This window comes from Plasmodium fragile (assembly GCF_000956335.1).
Source record: "Plasmodium fragile strain nilgiri unplaced genomic scaffold supercont1.43, whole genome shotgun sequence".
NCBI classification, from domain to species: Eukaryota; Apicomplexa; class Aconoidasida; order Haemosporida; family Plasmodiidae; genus Plasmodium; species Plasmodium fragile.
Genome location: NW_012192623.1, coordinates 126,884 through 139,525, shown reverse-complemented (window position 1 = coordinate 139,525; position 12,642 = coordinate 126,884). Strand labels below are relative to the sequence as shown.

Here is a 12,642-nt window from a genome sequence, read left to right as displayed (position 1 = left end):
TTTTTTTTTTTTTTTTTTTTTTGCCAAGAATTAGGCTCCCATTCATTGTGAATTCGCATTGGAATAAATGTTTGTTGAGAAACTTTTTGTGTAATACATTGCTTTTTCATATTCGTGCACACGTCGACAATTTAAATCGAGGAGCAACGTTGACGGGGAAGCAGCCGAGAGCAGTTAGTGAAGCCACAATAGCAACGATAATAAGGCGAAGCTAAGATAGTGAAGAACATAAATCAAGGAGACATTTGGACGTGTTTACTCATTTCATAACCCGTGCATGTACACATTAGGGCCCGTAGAAACACACACAGTGAAAACTTTTGATGGTATATGCACACGTGCTGTTTAGCACATTGAAGCGTAGCGGTGCACACTTGTTAACAGAGATAAGCGGATTAAAAAAACAATAATAAATAAGAAGTAATAAAAAAAAATGTCTTCTGTGTCAACGTTGCCATATATAGGCAGTAAAATTTCTTTAATTTCAAACTCCGAAATAAGATATGAAGGAATTTTGTACACGATAAATACGCACGAGTCGACCGTTGCATTGCAAAACGTTAGATCATTTGGAACGGAGGGGAGAAGACAGCCGGACATTCCCCCATCAAGTGAAATTTACGATTTTATAATATTTAGAGGAAAAGATATAAAAGATGTAACCGTTAGTGAAGCTCCGAAGACTATTCCGGACGATCCAGCGATCGTTTCCATGAACATAGCACCATCGTCTAAAAATAATTTGAGCGATAATATAAATTATAACAATAATGTAAATATGAATAAACCGATGAACACTCAAAACAATATGATGCAACAACAAAATGATAGAAATATGAACTTAAATAATAGACGATATTTTAATAGGCAGAATTACAATTTTTACTATAATAATAACCCTAACAATAGTGGTAATAATCACAACAATAATAATAACAGCGGAAGAAACTTTAACAATTTTAGATATAAGAATTTTAGAAATTATGATAGGCCTTACATTATTGGGGAGCTGGAGTCACAACCGAATCCAGCCCTAAAAAGCAAATTCAGCCCGGACTTTGACTTTAGTACAAATAATCTAAAGTTTGATAAAAGCACCATACTGGAGGAAAAGAATAAAGAGCAGTTAACGCTGAATAACAATATTCAAGTAGGAGGGTATGATAAGAACTCTAGCTTTTTTGATAACATTAGTTGTGAAACGTTAGATAAACAACAGGGTAAGGATGAAAGAGTGGACCGAGACAAATTAAGAATGTTAGATGTAGACACCTTTGGAATAGCTGCAGCGCACTATCGAACCGCTGGACACAATCGAAACAACAACAGGAATAAAATGAGAAACAATAGAAATAACAAAATGATGGGGAACTTCAACTACAACTATTATAATAGAAATCAAAACCCGTTTAACAGGTATCCTGCTTATTAGTTTTTTTTTTTTTTTTTTTTTATCACACGTACGGAGGTGCGCTTGCACATATAGGTAGACACATATATAGAGATGTGTTAACGTATGCATGCGCGTTGAGTTGCCTCCATTTTATTCGTTTTTTCTAATTAATGTTTGTGCCATTACATGCGTAATAAGCCATTTAATTCATTTTAAAAGTTTCCACCGGTGTAGACGCACTTATGCGGGCGTATCGACCCGTACACAGATGCGCCTTTACATAATGCACGTAGCCAGTTGTTCACAAAGGCAAGCGGCTCCCTTGGTTAGATTTTCAGAGTGACCTAATGTGAACGTACAAGTTTGTTCCTGAGTTTGTGTGTTTATATATGTAGACTTTGACATACTTGCACGTGAGCACTAGGAGGGGGATTGCATGCATGTGTGCACGTACATATGCATTATGCGTGTGTGTATATGTACACCCATGTGAGGATGTGTGAATGCCCAGGTGCATGATCCATTTACATGTGAAACAAGGTGAATCAGCAAATGTTTATATAATTTTTTTAAGTCAAGTCCCCTAAAATAATTTCCTTTTTTTTCCTTCTTTTTTTTTTGACGTTAAAAATGTGTTTTTTTTTTTTTTTTTTTTTATTTTGTTTTGCTTTCCATAAATGCTTCCCTGGGTGTTTACATAAGTATTTACCAGCATGCCTTTTCCCCTTTTTGCTGAATCATTTTTTATATTTAAAAATTGCGATAAGAATGCAAAAACAAATGGATGAAGAGACTATGCGGTGAATAAATTAATACGAAGCACGTTGCTTTGGTCCGAGAACGAGACGGTTCGCACATATGGGCGTATATGAATATATACACATAAGTGTATACTTTGTTACTTGCATGTTCATAGATCTACTAGTCCGCGGCTGTACTCACAGAACATTCAAGCATACCTCCCGGAAAGGTATACAACCTTTTTTTACTTCTTCCCACAGTGTTCTATTTTGCAAAACCCGAACAAATGGAGGTAATTTGCCTTTACTTAAGGTCTCATTTCCCAGAGGAGGATATGCTAACAAGCTTTGGCAATAATTTCAGCCAAATAGAAGCAACTGGTTATTGAGGGATATTCCTCAGTGTACGCATTTCGCTGGTGTTATATAGGACCATGGGAAATTCACACCTGGGGGTAAGGGAAAAAATGTTCCGTTAAAGTATGTAGAGTGGGGAAGGCAAACACGTTACACGTGTAGCGGCACACCTTTGGTCTTACATACAAGCGATCGGTTTGTTCTTCTGGCATATGTTCTGCGCCCTGCCCGTGGGTGTGCGCTTTAACATGTCATTTTGAAATGGACCCCAACATGTGATTCACTTTATAGGCATGATTGTGTCATGAGTGGTATGCTCCAATTTTGCAATCTATAATTTATCCTTTTCATCATTACAAGTGTGTACTTATTTTGTGCATACGCCTATGATGTTATGTTTAATTGTTCAGCATAATTTGGGCCGTATTGCGGTGTCGTTTTTTGTCCCCTGAGTTACAAATCGGAATGAAAGAGTAAGGCGCGCAGAAGGGAATATCATAATAGCGGTATGATTTACTCTACGTCGCAAAAATGAACGTACCACATTTTGTTCCGCACATTTGTATTTATTTTAATATATTTTTCGAGTTTGGCTTTCTCAGTTTTATCTCCTATTTTTTGCTAAACAGTTTTGTATCCAGTGTATGCTCCACACAAATTTAATCGAACGCATTTATGTTGTGCACTGCACATATGTATGGAGTACGCTTTTGAAGTTATCACGAAGGGGGGGAAAAAAATAAAAAAAAACAAAGGTTCGTCAATGGTGAACGAAATTACGCATAGGTAAGGAAAAAATAGATACTTTATTTTAACACTTTTTTGGTAAATCTTGAATGGGCTGCTCCTTATGAAGAAGAACTCTTCCCCCATATTTTGAATGTGTTTTTGGAGTTTCTTGTCCCTGGCACCACCACATTCCCCCTGTATCTAACCCTCTCTCCATATAAGCTAAAACTTTACAGCGGTGTAATGATTAGCGAACACTTGCAGAACGCTGACAGATGCCCCCTTGCGTAAGTATTTATGAAAATGTGTTAACGTTTTGCATATGATTTTATACTTCCTACACATTACCGCCCCATTTTTGCTGCGCTCCGTTTGGTATTAAAATGGAAAACGAAACGCTAAAGGAACAGGAAGGAGAAGAAAATAAAAGAATATTAATTTTACATAAACATTATAGAGAAGGCCCATTTGAAAACAGACTAAGATTCGAGTGTGAATTAGAATTTGTGCAATCGCTCAGCAACATTGATTACATAAAGTATTTGTACGAAAACAAATATTTTAGTGATAAGAGGTTTTTAAATTATTTGAAGTATTTAAATTATTGGAGAACCAAGCCGTATGTTTTTTATGTCCAGTTTCCTATTTGCCTGTACGTTTTGGAAATATTAAATGACAGTAAAGTTGATGAATATTTTAGCAAGGACAGCTCATTTAACAATTTCGTGTATTACTTAAAATTGCACTGGTTGTTTTTTAGTTACCAAATTTAGGACGCCTATCAAAGGGGCAGGGGGCAGAACAGTTTTATTACACTTATGTTAAATTGGATTGCATGATCAATAAGCATGCAAGATAAAAAAAAAAAAAAAAAAAAGAATCGAAACATACTTGCATCAGATGTGACCCCCAATGTGTTTAAACATGAAGAGTGCTAAAAGAAGAAAGACTGCAGAAGAGGGGTTGGGGAAACCTTTTTGAAGGGGTGTAGTGAATGACCACATATGTCTTAGCTCTTTCATTTTATAATTTAACCAAATTGAACAGACTATAATGTAACGCCTACACATGTGTGCCATTTGAGTGCTCTCCCTTTATTTGTAAACAAAAAAAAAAAAGGGGAAGAAATAGACATGTGAGGTCTACATTTTTGCTATATTTCCCCTTCCACATTTTCCCCAACCCAGCACTTATTTCTACTTATTTTCACCTTTTGGACAACTGCTAAAAGTAGACACGAAAATGAGGAAAGGTTTTTTTTCCAGAGTGCACTACAGTAATTGTGTTCATCTTAAGTATAAAGGAAGCAAGGAAAAGTACAACAGCAAAGGTGATGGTAAGTTATTAAAGAATGTGAATTATTATACAAGAAATGAAAAGAAAGAAATTTTAAGAAAAATTCATGAAAATATTATTCTTAAAAAAAATCATTTGAAAGAAGAACTGTCACAATTTTATATAAACGATAAAGATGTGAAGGAAATTTTCCAGAAGGAAAAAATTTCTGATCAGGATGATAAATTAGCCATAATTAAGCAGGTGGAAGATAACGAAGAAGCGCTGATAAATAAGTTTAACAATTTCTACGATTTGCTTCATTTTTCTTTACAAAATTTAGAGAGACAAGGAGGGGCATCCGCAAACAAGAGGAGGATATTTAAAGTGAGTGATATCACCAACTGTGCAAACAGCAATGCATTTGAGGTACACGAGTGGGTTACAACCAATTTGGACTTGATAAAAAAGTTTTTGGTTTTCATTGATAAAAATTTAGACGCATATGAAAAAACATCCTGTTGGTTTAAAGTATGTTTTTGCCTCAACAAGTTTGTAATATATTTTTTTAATTATTCCTTCCCATTCATTGAATTTTTCGATTCGAAGCTCTTGTTCAACTATTGCCATTTGTTTATAAAATTAAGCCTTTTGGATAATTCTCCTTTTGTTTCTAAGCAGAAAGATAAAAGGGCAGAAAATATTTACACCGTAAATATATCAAATGAGGAGATCTTCGATTTGGTAAGAAATAACAACAAAAATGCGATCAAATTGTTGTTACTGTTGAGTGCGCAGAAGAGGCACATGGACCTACTCGACCTGTCCGATGTATACATGCTATATGTGAAGAAGACGAAAATTAGAGAATGGATTGAAAATGTGAATTCTTATCTTGTAGAAAGTGTGATGGCAGGTCGACGGGGGTTAGGGCAAATGCCAACGTTTGTAGAGGAACCCAGTTATGAGAGTAAAGAAGTTCTATATCGGCCGTATGAAGAAATGTTTGGCGACAAGAACAACCACATGGACAATAGAAAAAATTACCATAGCTACTTCATTTGCCTATATTTCAATATGCTTTACTTAGTAAACAAATTGGTGTGTAATTATATTTCATTCCTGCCTTATATGAATGACAATATATTGCCCCTTCTGGATTGCATAGGAGTATTATGTGAGGGCATTTTAGAAGAGAACCATTTGAGCGAAAGGAAAATAAAAAATCTGACTGTGCTTCTGAGCAGTAGGGATGTTGCAAGATATGTCATAAAGGACATAGTAGCAGATGCTTCGTTATCTAGGTGCATTCAGGAGAGTGCACATGATATTGGGGGAAGGAATATGCCAATTAGTGGCAAGGTTGAAGAAATGGGTTTCCCAGGTGAGGTGTCAAGTTACACGGAATATGGAAACATGTTAGTGTGTGGGGGTGGTAGCAGAGGGACCAATGGGTTTACGCCCCCCGTGGAACAGGATTCGATGCTTAGGAAGAGCTTCTTCCATGAGGAACCCTTTCTAACACTGCACGCAAACACAAAGCGTAATTTAAAACACTTTTTTGAAAACATGACGCATTTTTTCATCTTGAGCGACTGTGAAGGAATTCTAAAATTTTTGCAAACGGTGTACCTAACCCGATATATGAATATGTGGAACACAAATATTTTGTTCTATAGCATATGGTTGAATGCAGAATTTTTAAAAATGTATCAAGTGAAGAATGTGTTATTTTTTCTTTCCCTGTTCAAGAGTAACTTCATTTTAAGGAACATGGATTTGGGAAGTTCCATTTATAGTTGGTATAATAAACAGTTAATGTTCTACCTGAGAAGAATGGTAGAAATTTATTTTGAAAACAACACATTGGAAAATAGCATCAAAAGTGTGTTCATGTTGTCCGATTTATTGAGTCACAACAAAGTGATAAAAAAAATTTTACTAAAAAAGGTAGTTCTGTTAAATTTTAATAATATACAACCGAGTCTTTTCTGTCAAATTTTTTTTTTACTAAATAAGCTAAGATTTGATGCAAGCAATACGTTATTTTGTGAGCTATTGTTGAAACATTACAAGAGGGTTGTTCCCTCCTTGACGTGCGTAGAAACATTAGATTTGATTAAGAATGCGGAATATTTAATAACTAGGAAGAAAAGAAAAATATTCGTCGTTCTGATTATGTATTTTTTTAGGAAGTTTGAGCAAAGTAAAGCTGCTAGAAGTAGCCCTCCACCACTTCTCAATGTAAGTTACATTTTTAAGTTAATTAATATTATAAACAAGTATAAATTGTTTGAATATTGCAGGAAGGATTATTTTTTGCCAATTTATCGATTTATTTTTTTCTCAAACGAAGGGAAAAGTGCAGTAGGGGAGGAAGCAGCATGTGTTTCGTCGGATAATTGCAGTAGTATGGACACATCGAAATGTAACCATTATTCTTTTTTAATAAAAAATAACCAGACAGTGTTACTTGATGTCGGGGAGGTAGCACGAGTGAACGAAGGGACGGGTCCCCCACTGTTGAGGGAACATAAAGGACGTAAGGATGCTTATATGGTTGAACCAAATCAGCAAGATATAGAATTCGCAGGTAGTAAGCTAAATGGGCAAAGGGATTTGATGTGCACAAAAAACATTAGGGTAAAATTGGAATTATTAACAACTGGCGAAATATTAGATTTAATCTTCTTCAGCATAAACATAAGAAAAAGTGTTTACCTCATTGGTGAGCTGCATACGGAGCTGTTTTATAGGATCCATCGAAATGCGAACTTTTCGAAAAAGCAAGTAGCCCTATGTTTTAGAAGCATATGGATGTCCAGAGTTTTTCACCTGAACTTTTTTGAGGCCCTGACAGACATCGTAACGAACAACATAAAAATGGTTAGCAATTCCATTTTCGGGTTGGACATATTGCTATGCTTGTGTTCGTATAAACACAGGAAAATATACGACTCTTTGATAGTTCCCCTTTTTGACATATGCTTCGACGATATTGATAAAATTTTAAAAAATATGAAGACACAAGTTCTTTTTTACTGCTGTATTGTATTCTTGGAAGTGTACTACCCACTGCTATTTTTGAAAGTTATAAGGAGAGGGAGAAGCGTTTTTCGAAAAAAGGGAACGACGAGTTCAGGATTGCGCCAGGGAGGTGGGGTAGGCTTAAATGGTAACTTCCCGAAGGTGGAACCGTTCGAAGGGAGTCAGCAAAATGGAGTTCCTTGCAACCGTCTTAGTGACACCCCGGTGGAACGTGAAGTAGAGACGAGCGTAAAACAGATGGAAGGGAAACACGCACGTAATGGGGTACGGAACGATGTACCCAGTGATGTGGCGATCGACATGATCAGGGACCCTGTTGGAAAGGGTGAAAAGGAAGGTGAAGTGATAATGACGTTGAGGACGAAAGCAGACATTTGTTTGGAGGACAGCGGAGATCCGCAGCTCATCGGCGATGTGCTAAAATATTTGAAGCAAGTTTTCCTTTTGCAGCAAAAAAAACATGCCTACAGTTACGACTTAATTAAATTCTGCGAAATATTGCACAAATTAAAGATATCAAAGATTAAGATTAATAATATCCCCAACATTTTTTTAAAAAATCACGAAATAGATGATTTGCTTGTATTGAATGTATTTTATCCGGCCTTAAAATTTTGTATCATTTTTACAAAAGGTGAGAAGACATCAAACAATTTGAACAAAATGATTCGTGTGTCGAGAATTGGTAGGCAGTCAGACGGTCATAATGTGAACGAAGGCGCTGTGGACGTTTCACTCACTGAAGAAAAGCACCTTTCGGAAGAAACTTTCAATTTGCACAGAATCCTCCGCTGTAATAGAGAGGGTGTAAGTAACCCCGGTGGTGTTGATAAGGACAATCTGTTTAGTACCCCTTCTCACAACTGCCGCGAGAACGATGTGGACATCCTGGCGCAAAAACTATATTTACTTAAAAATCACAAAATACATACCATGGTAATACCCATAGAAAAGGTCGACTTGTTTTTTAAAGTACATCTTGTGGAGGAACAAAATGCGATCATAAACGAATCGAACATGATATTTCATAAGGTGTATGAGCAAATCTTAGCGAGTAAGCGGGAGCTTTTGTCCGATCGTAACACCATAGCATCCCTTATGAGGAAGCAGTTGCAGTTTATTTTCCACTTAAGTTAAAGTAATTGATGCGTGAAGAGCGGCAGATAAAAGGACACACTCTGGGGTGTGAATTGTGAACGCATTATTGCAGTGGAAACTCCCTTGTTTTTTGAGTGCGCGTTATGTTAATGTGGGTCTTTTCCCGTTGCGTTTTTGTTTGTTTCTTTTTTTTTTTTTTTTCACCTAAGAAATTATGTGCAGAAGATAGTTCCCAATTTTTTGGTGTATGTTTTTACACCGTATCATAAAAGCTTTTAATTATGGGGATGTGTCCCAAAGAGGGATGAGCCGCATAAACTGCTAATTTGTGTCCTCTTGACAAAGCCTTTTTTTTTTTTTTTTTTTTTATATATATATTTTACAATTTTCTATAGAAGAAATAAATAACCAGCAAGTTGTTTCCTATATGTTTCCCTTTGTTATGACACTATGTGCATTCCTCGTTTTTTAAAAACATATGATCTGTTTGCAATTTTATATGTTGCAATATTTGTCAAACTTGTATTTTGTTAACCTTTCTTAATCCTACAACATGGGCACAGTTTAGCTTATGCCATTTCTGGTGCGCAGAGGTTCACACGTAGGCAGTGGCGTAGGAAGAAAAAATAGTAAAACTCATCACATCAGTAACCTGTGTAAGCACTTATGCGAGCAGTACTTTTAAATTCCTAGGCAACCGAATTAACTCCTTTATGCATTTCTACCATAGTTCAGGTGAAAATTGCAGAGAGAGAAAGAAAACAAAAAATGTACAGGCATGATTACACAAATGATGGAAGAAAAATAAACTTTTTTTTATTCTGTTGTAAGCATAAGAATGAAGCCACACTGAGAAACACGGCACATTCCATCTACATAAAACTGCGCGCTTTATTAGGGTACTTTTTGCAAATATGAAAAATTATGCAATTTTCCAGAGGGATGAAAAGAAGCTGTTTTTTGAAAAGTTCGAAAGGGACATAACACATTTGTTAAAATTTTATAACGTATTTTTTGTAATTGGCATTTTGGAATTTGACGAATTTATAAAGCTAGCCCTGATTTTATACGAAAAGAAATTTCACACCTTAAATGAGAATAGCAGATTGTGCATTTCATTTTCGGACAAGATTTTGGGGCACTGCTATGACTTAATTGATTACGATTTGAAGGATTTTTTCACTCCACTGTTAAGTGATCATGATAAGAAAGAGGAAAGTGCTCACCAAAATGACAAAATTGGACTCCTGGACGAAGCAACACTGCTTCAGAAAATATTATTCGATCCACTTTTAATTGAATTTAATGTTATAATTTTAACAAATGTTCATAAGAGGCTAGTACAGACCGACTTGATACTGTCATTACTGAAGAAGATACTTTTGAAGCGAAACGATTTAGTCATTTTTATATTTTCTAACTGTCTGATCGGAAACGTACTTAGCTATTTTAGTTCCTATCATGGTACACCAAATTGCCCCCATGTAGAGTCCTCATCCGTGGGTGAAGAGGAGGAACATGGCATAGTCAGCCATACGAAGGATGTTAACAACTCGAAAAAATGGAAAGTGAGAATGGACGAGCAGGAAAATGAAGATGACGAAAGAGCGGAAGTGGGTGGTGACAAGTCGTTTGGTCATTCTCATAAGGGAAAACAAATAAGCATTGCAATGAGGGAGAAGCATGTCGTAGCAGATATTCACAAAAATGAAGGCATAAAAGTGGATGGAAAGGACACGAACGAATATGTCTCTACAAAGGGGGTTACACATAAAAGTGAGTCGACAGGTTTGCTCACGCAGAATGAAAGAAGCGTGGATAATTTTTTGAAAGTGAAGGAAGATGTCATTCCAGAGTATCACATTTATAAGAATAGACACGGGCGCAGAAATTATGAAAGAGGTGATTTAGGGGGGAAAAAACATTTCTCTGTAAAAAATAAAAAAATGAAGGATTTAATAAATAGGAAGCAGTATTTCATGAGGAGTATGAGCAACACGCTATCCAGTGATGAAGGTAATAAAGAAAAATGCCTACCACGAGATGATACTGGAAAATTGGATTTTTCCCACACCGATGAGGAAAAAGGAAGAAATGTACGAAATTCGCTATTCGAACATTCGGCGAAACATTGCCTGATGTATGAGCCGAAGGAGGACGCAGATTTTATGAACCCGTCATGCAGAAATCTACCTCATAATGGAAAAGACCAAATTAGTAAAAAGTTGGAAGAATGGAAACAGTTTGCGGAAGGGATAGAAAAGGTGAACAAAGAAATTAATGTGTTCGTTTTTCACATTTCTAATGAGAGCAATTCTGGTGACAGGATAAGAAGCAAAACGGATGAACCCGTGAGCGGCGATATTTATTATTTGAAAAAAAGATGTTCAAATTATTTGCACACGTGTATCGTTTTAGCTAGTAACCTATTTAGAAATAAAAAAAGGAGCAGAGAAAATGTTCTTCTCTTTTTAAATAACGAACAAGAAATAGATGTGGTGAAGAAGGGGTTGCAAAATGGAGGCATCGAAAATAGTAACATTGCAATTGTGCACGACCTGGCTGAAGATGACCCCGATTGGGGAGAGTTACGGGACAAAATTATTATCCTAAAAGATGCAGAATTTTTTTATAAAAAGGTGAAAAATGTGAAATATGTAATAGATCCATGCTTTGTGAAGGATGAAATATATGATTATGACTTGAACGTGACGAACAAGTACACCATAATGTGCAGTAGAAGCAAATGTGAAGAGCGGCGACTCGTTTGCAGTGACACCATTTGTTATAGATTGATAACCGAGGATGATTACATGAATCTACTGAACGAAAGTTGCATACCGGAAATATTAAAAGGGGACATTTTTTACAACATATATTTTTTAAAAACGTTAGGAATGAAGAATGTGTGTTCATTTGATTTTGTCACTGCTCCAATGGTTATAGCTTTGAAGAGATGCTTTGAGATGCTTTATATTTTAAAACTTATGGACATGGATGGAAATGTAACGGATAAGAAGTTAAGCCTATTAATTTGTCATTTACCGCTAAAATTTAAGTATAGTGTTTTTGTGCTGAACAGTATAAAGTACAGATGTGTGTACGAAGTGGCAGTTATAGTGAGCATGCTAATTAACGAACCCATTTTTTTATATAACCATAAAAATGTAGATAGAGTGAAAGCTATGCGATTACCTCTCATGGCTGAAGAAAGTGACCTTTTGAGTTACTATAATATATTTCAAAATTTTGAGAAAGCAAAGGATAGAAAAAGTTTTTGCTATGATAACTTTTTAGCCTATAAATCGGTTAAAAACGCTACGAAATTTTTTTATAGATTAAAAGGAATGTTGCATAATTTCGGCATAGAGATGGGGAAGTCAAATAATGTGGAATACATACTGAAGGCAAAAATATGTTCCTTTTTTTATAACGTTTCGAAAGTGGTAAGTGGTAATTCGTATAAGCTCTTAAATGGGAGAGGTGCCAATGATTTATTTTACCTCGATCAGCTGTCTGTCTTGAACGAATCGGAACAACAAAGGAGGAAGTTTATCGTGTACACGGATGCTTATTCGAATAATGAATCTAGAATTTTTGTGAGACACGCATCTGTTATTGATCCCTTATGGCTGCTCACTGAATGTCCATCTTACTTTTCCAATAGACATTGTGTGAAGCTCGCGGGGATGGAAGACTGACAGGTTGGGGGCGCATTTGCATTTTTGCCTAACCGCCAGAACGCAAATGGGGAATTATATTTTCCGTTGGTAAAGCTCTCAACAATGCGGCGTACACATGGGGGATTTTAGTGGCGCATACTGAGGCCTATGTACCTGTTTGCACCTGTATGTAACCATAAAAAGGTTGCATAAAATGATTAAAATTTTGTTTTACTATTTGTAAAAACTCCGATGAACCTTCATAAAAGCAATTCCTTTGGAGCTTCCGCCGAAACACATCTTCATTGTGCTTACCTACGAGTTGGCAGCTTGCCACACA

At 36.0% G+C, this 12,642-nt stretch overlaps 4 protein-coding genes across 4 annotated transcripts; all 4 read left to right on the top strand.

Annotated features, from left to right (window-relative positions):
- Positions 1–433: 433 nt before the first annotated feature.
- On the top strand, positions 434–1,432 carry AK88_03642 (uncharacterized protein; the record flags this gene model as incomplete). Its single annotated transcript, XM_012481253.1, has 1 exon — positions 434–1,432. The coding sequence occupies one exon, from the start codon at positions 434–436 to the stop codon at positions 1,430–1,432; it is 999 nt and encodes a 332-aa protein (XP_012336676.1).
- A 2,170-nt stretch (positions 1,433–3,602) lies between these two features.
- On the top strand, positions 3,603–3,992 carry AK88_03641 (uncharacterized protein; the record flags this gene model as incomplete). The annotated part of the gene is made up of 1 exon (XM_012481252.1): positions 3,603–3,992. The coding sequence occupies one exon, from the start codon at positions 3,603–3,605 to the stop codon at positions 3,990–3,992; it is 390 nt and encodes a 129-aa protein (XP_012336675.1).
- Positions 3,993–4,461: 469 nt separating this feature from the next.
- AK88_03640 (uncharacterized protein) lies at positions 4,462–8,679 on the top strand (the record flags this gene model as incomplete). The annotated part of the gene is made up of 1 exon (XM_012481251.1): positions 4,462–8,679. The coding sequence occupies one exon, from the start codon at positions 4,462–4,464 to the stop codon at positions 8,677–8,679; it is 4,218 nt and encodes a 1,405-aa protein (XP_012336674.1).
- An 875-nt stretch (positions 8,680–9,554) lies between these two features.
- AK88_03639 (uncharacterized protein) lies at positions 9,555–12,341 on the top strand (the record flags this gene model as incomplete). The annotated part of the gene is made up of 1 exon (XM_012481250.1): positions 9,555–12,341. The coding sequence occupies one exon, from the start codon at positions 9,555–9,557 to the stop codon at positions 12,339–12,341; it is 2,787 nt and encodes a 928-aa protein (XP_012336673.1).
- Between the last annotated feature and the right edge of the window lie 301 nt (positions 12,342–12,642).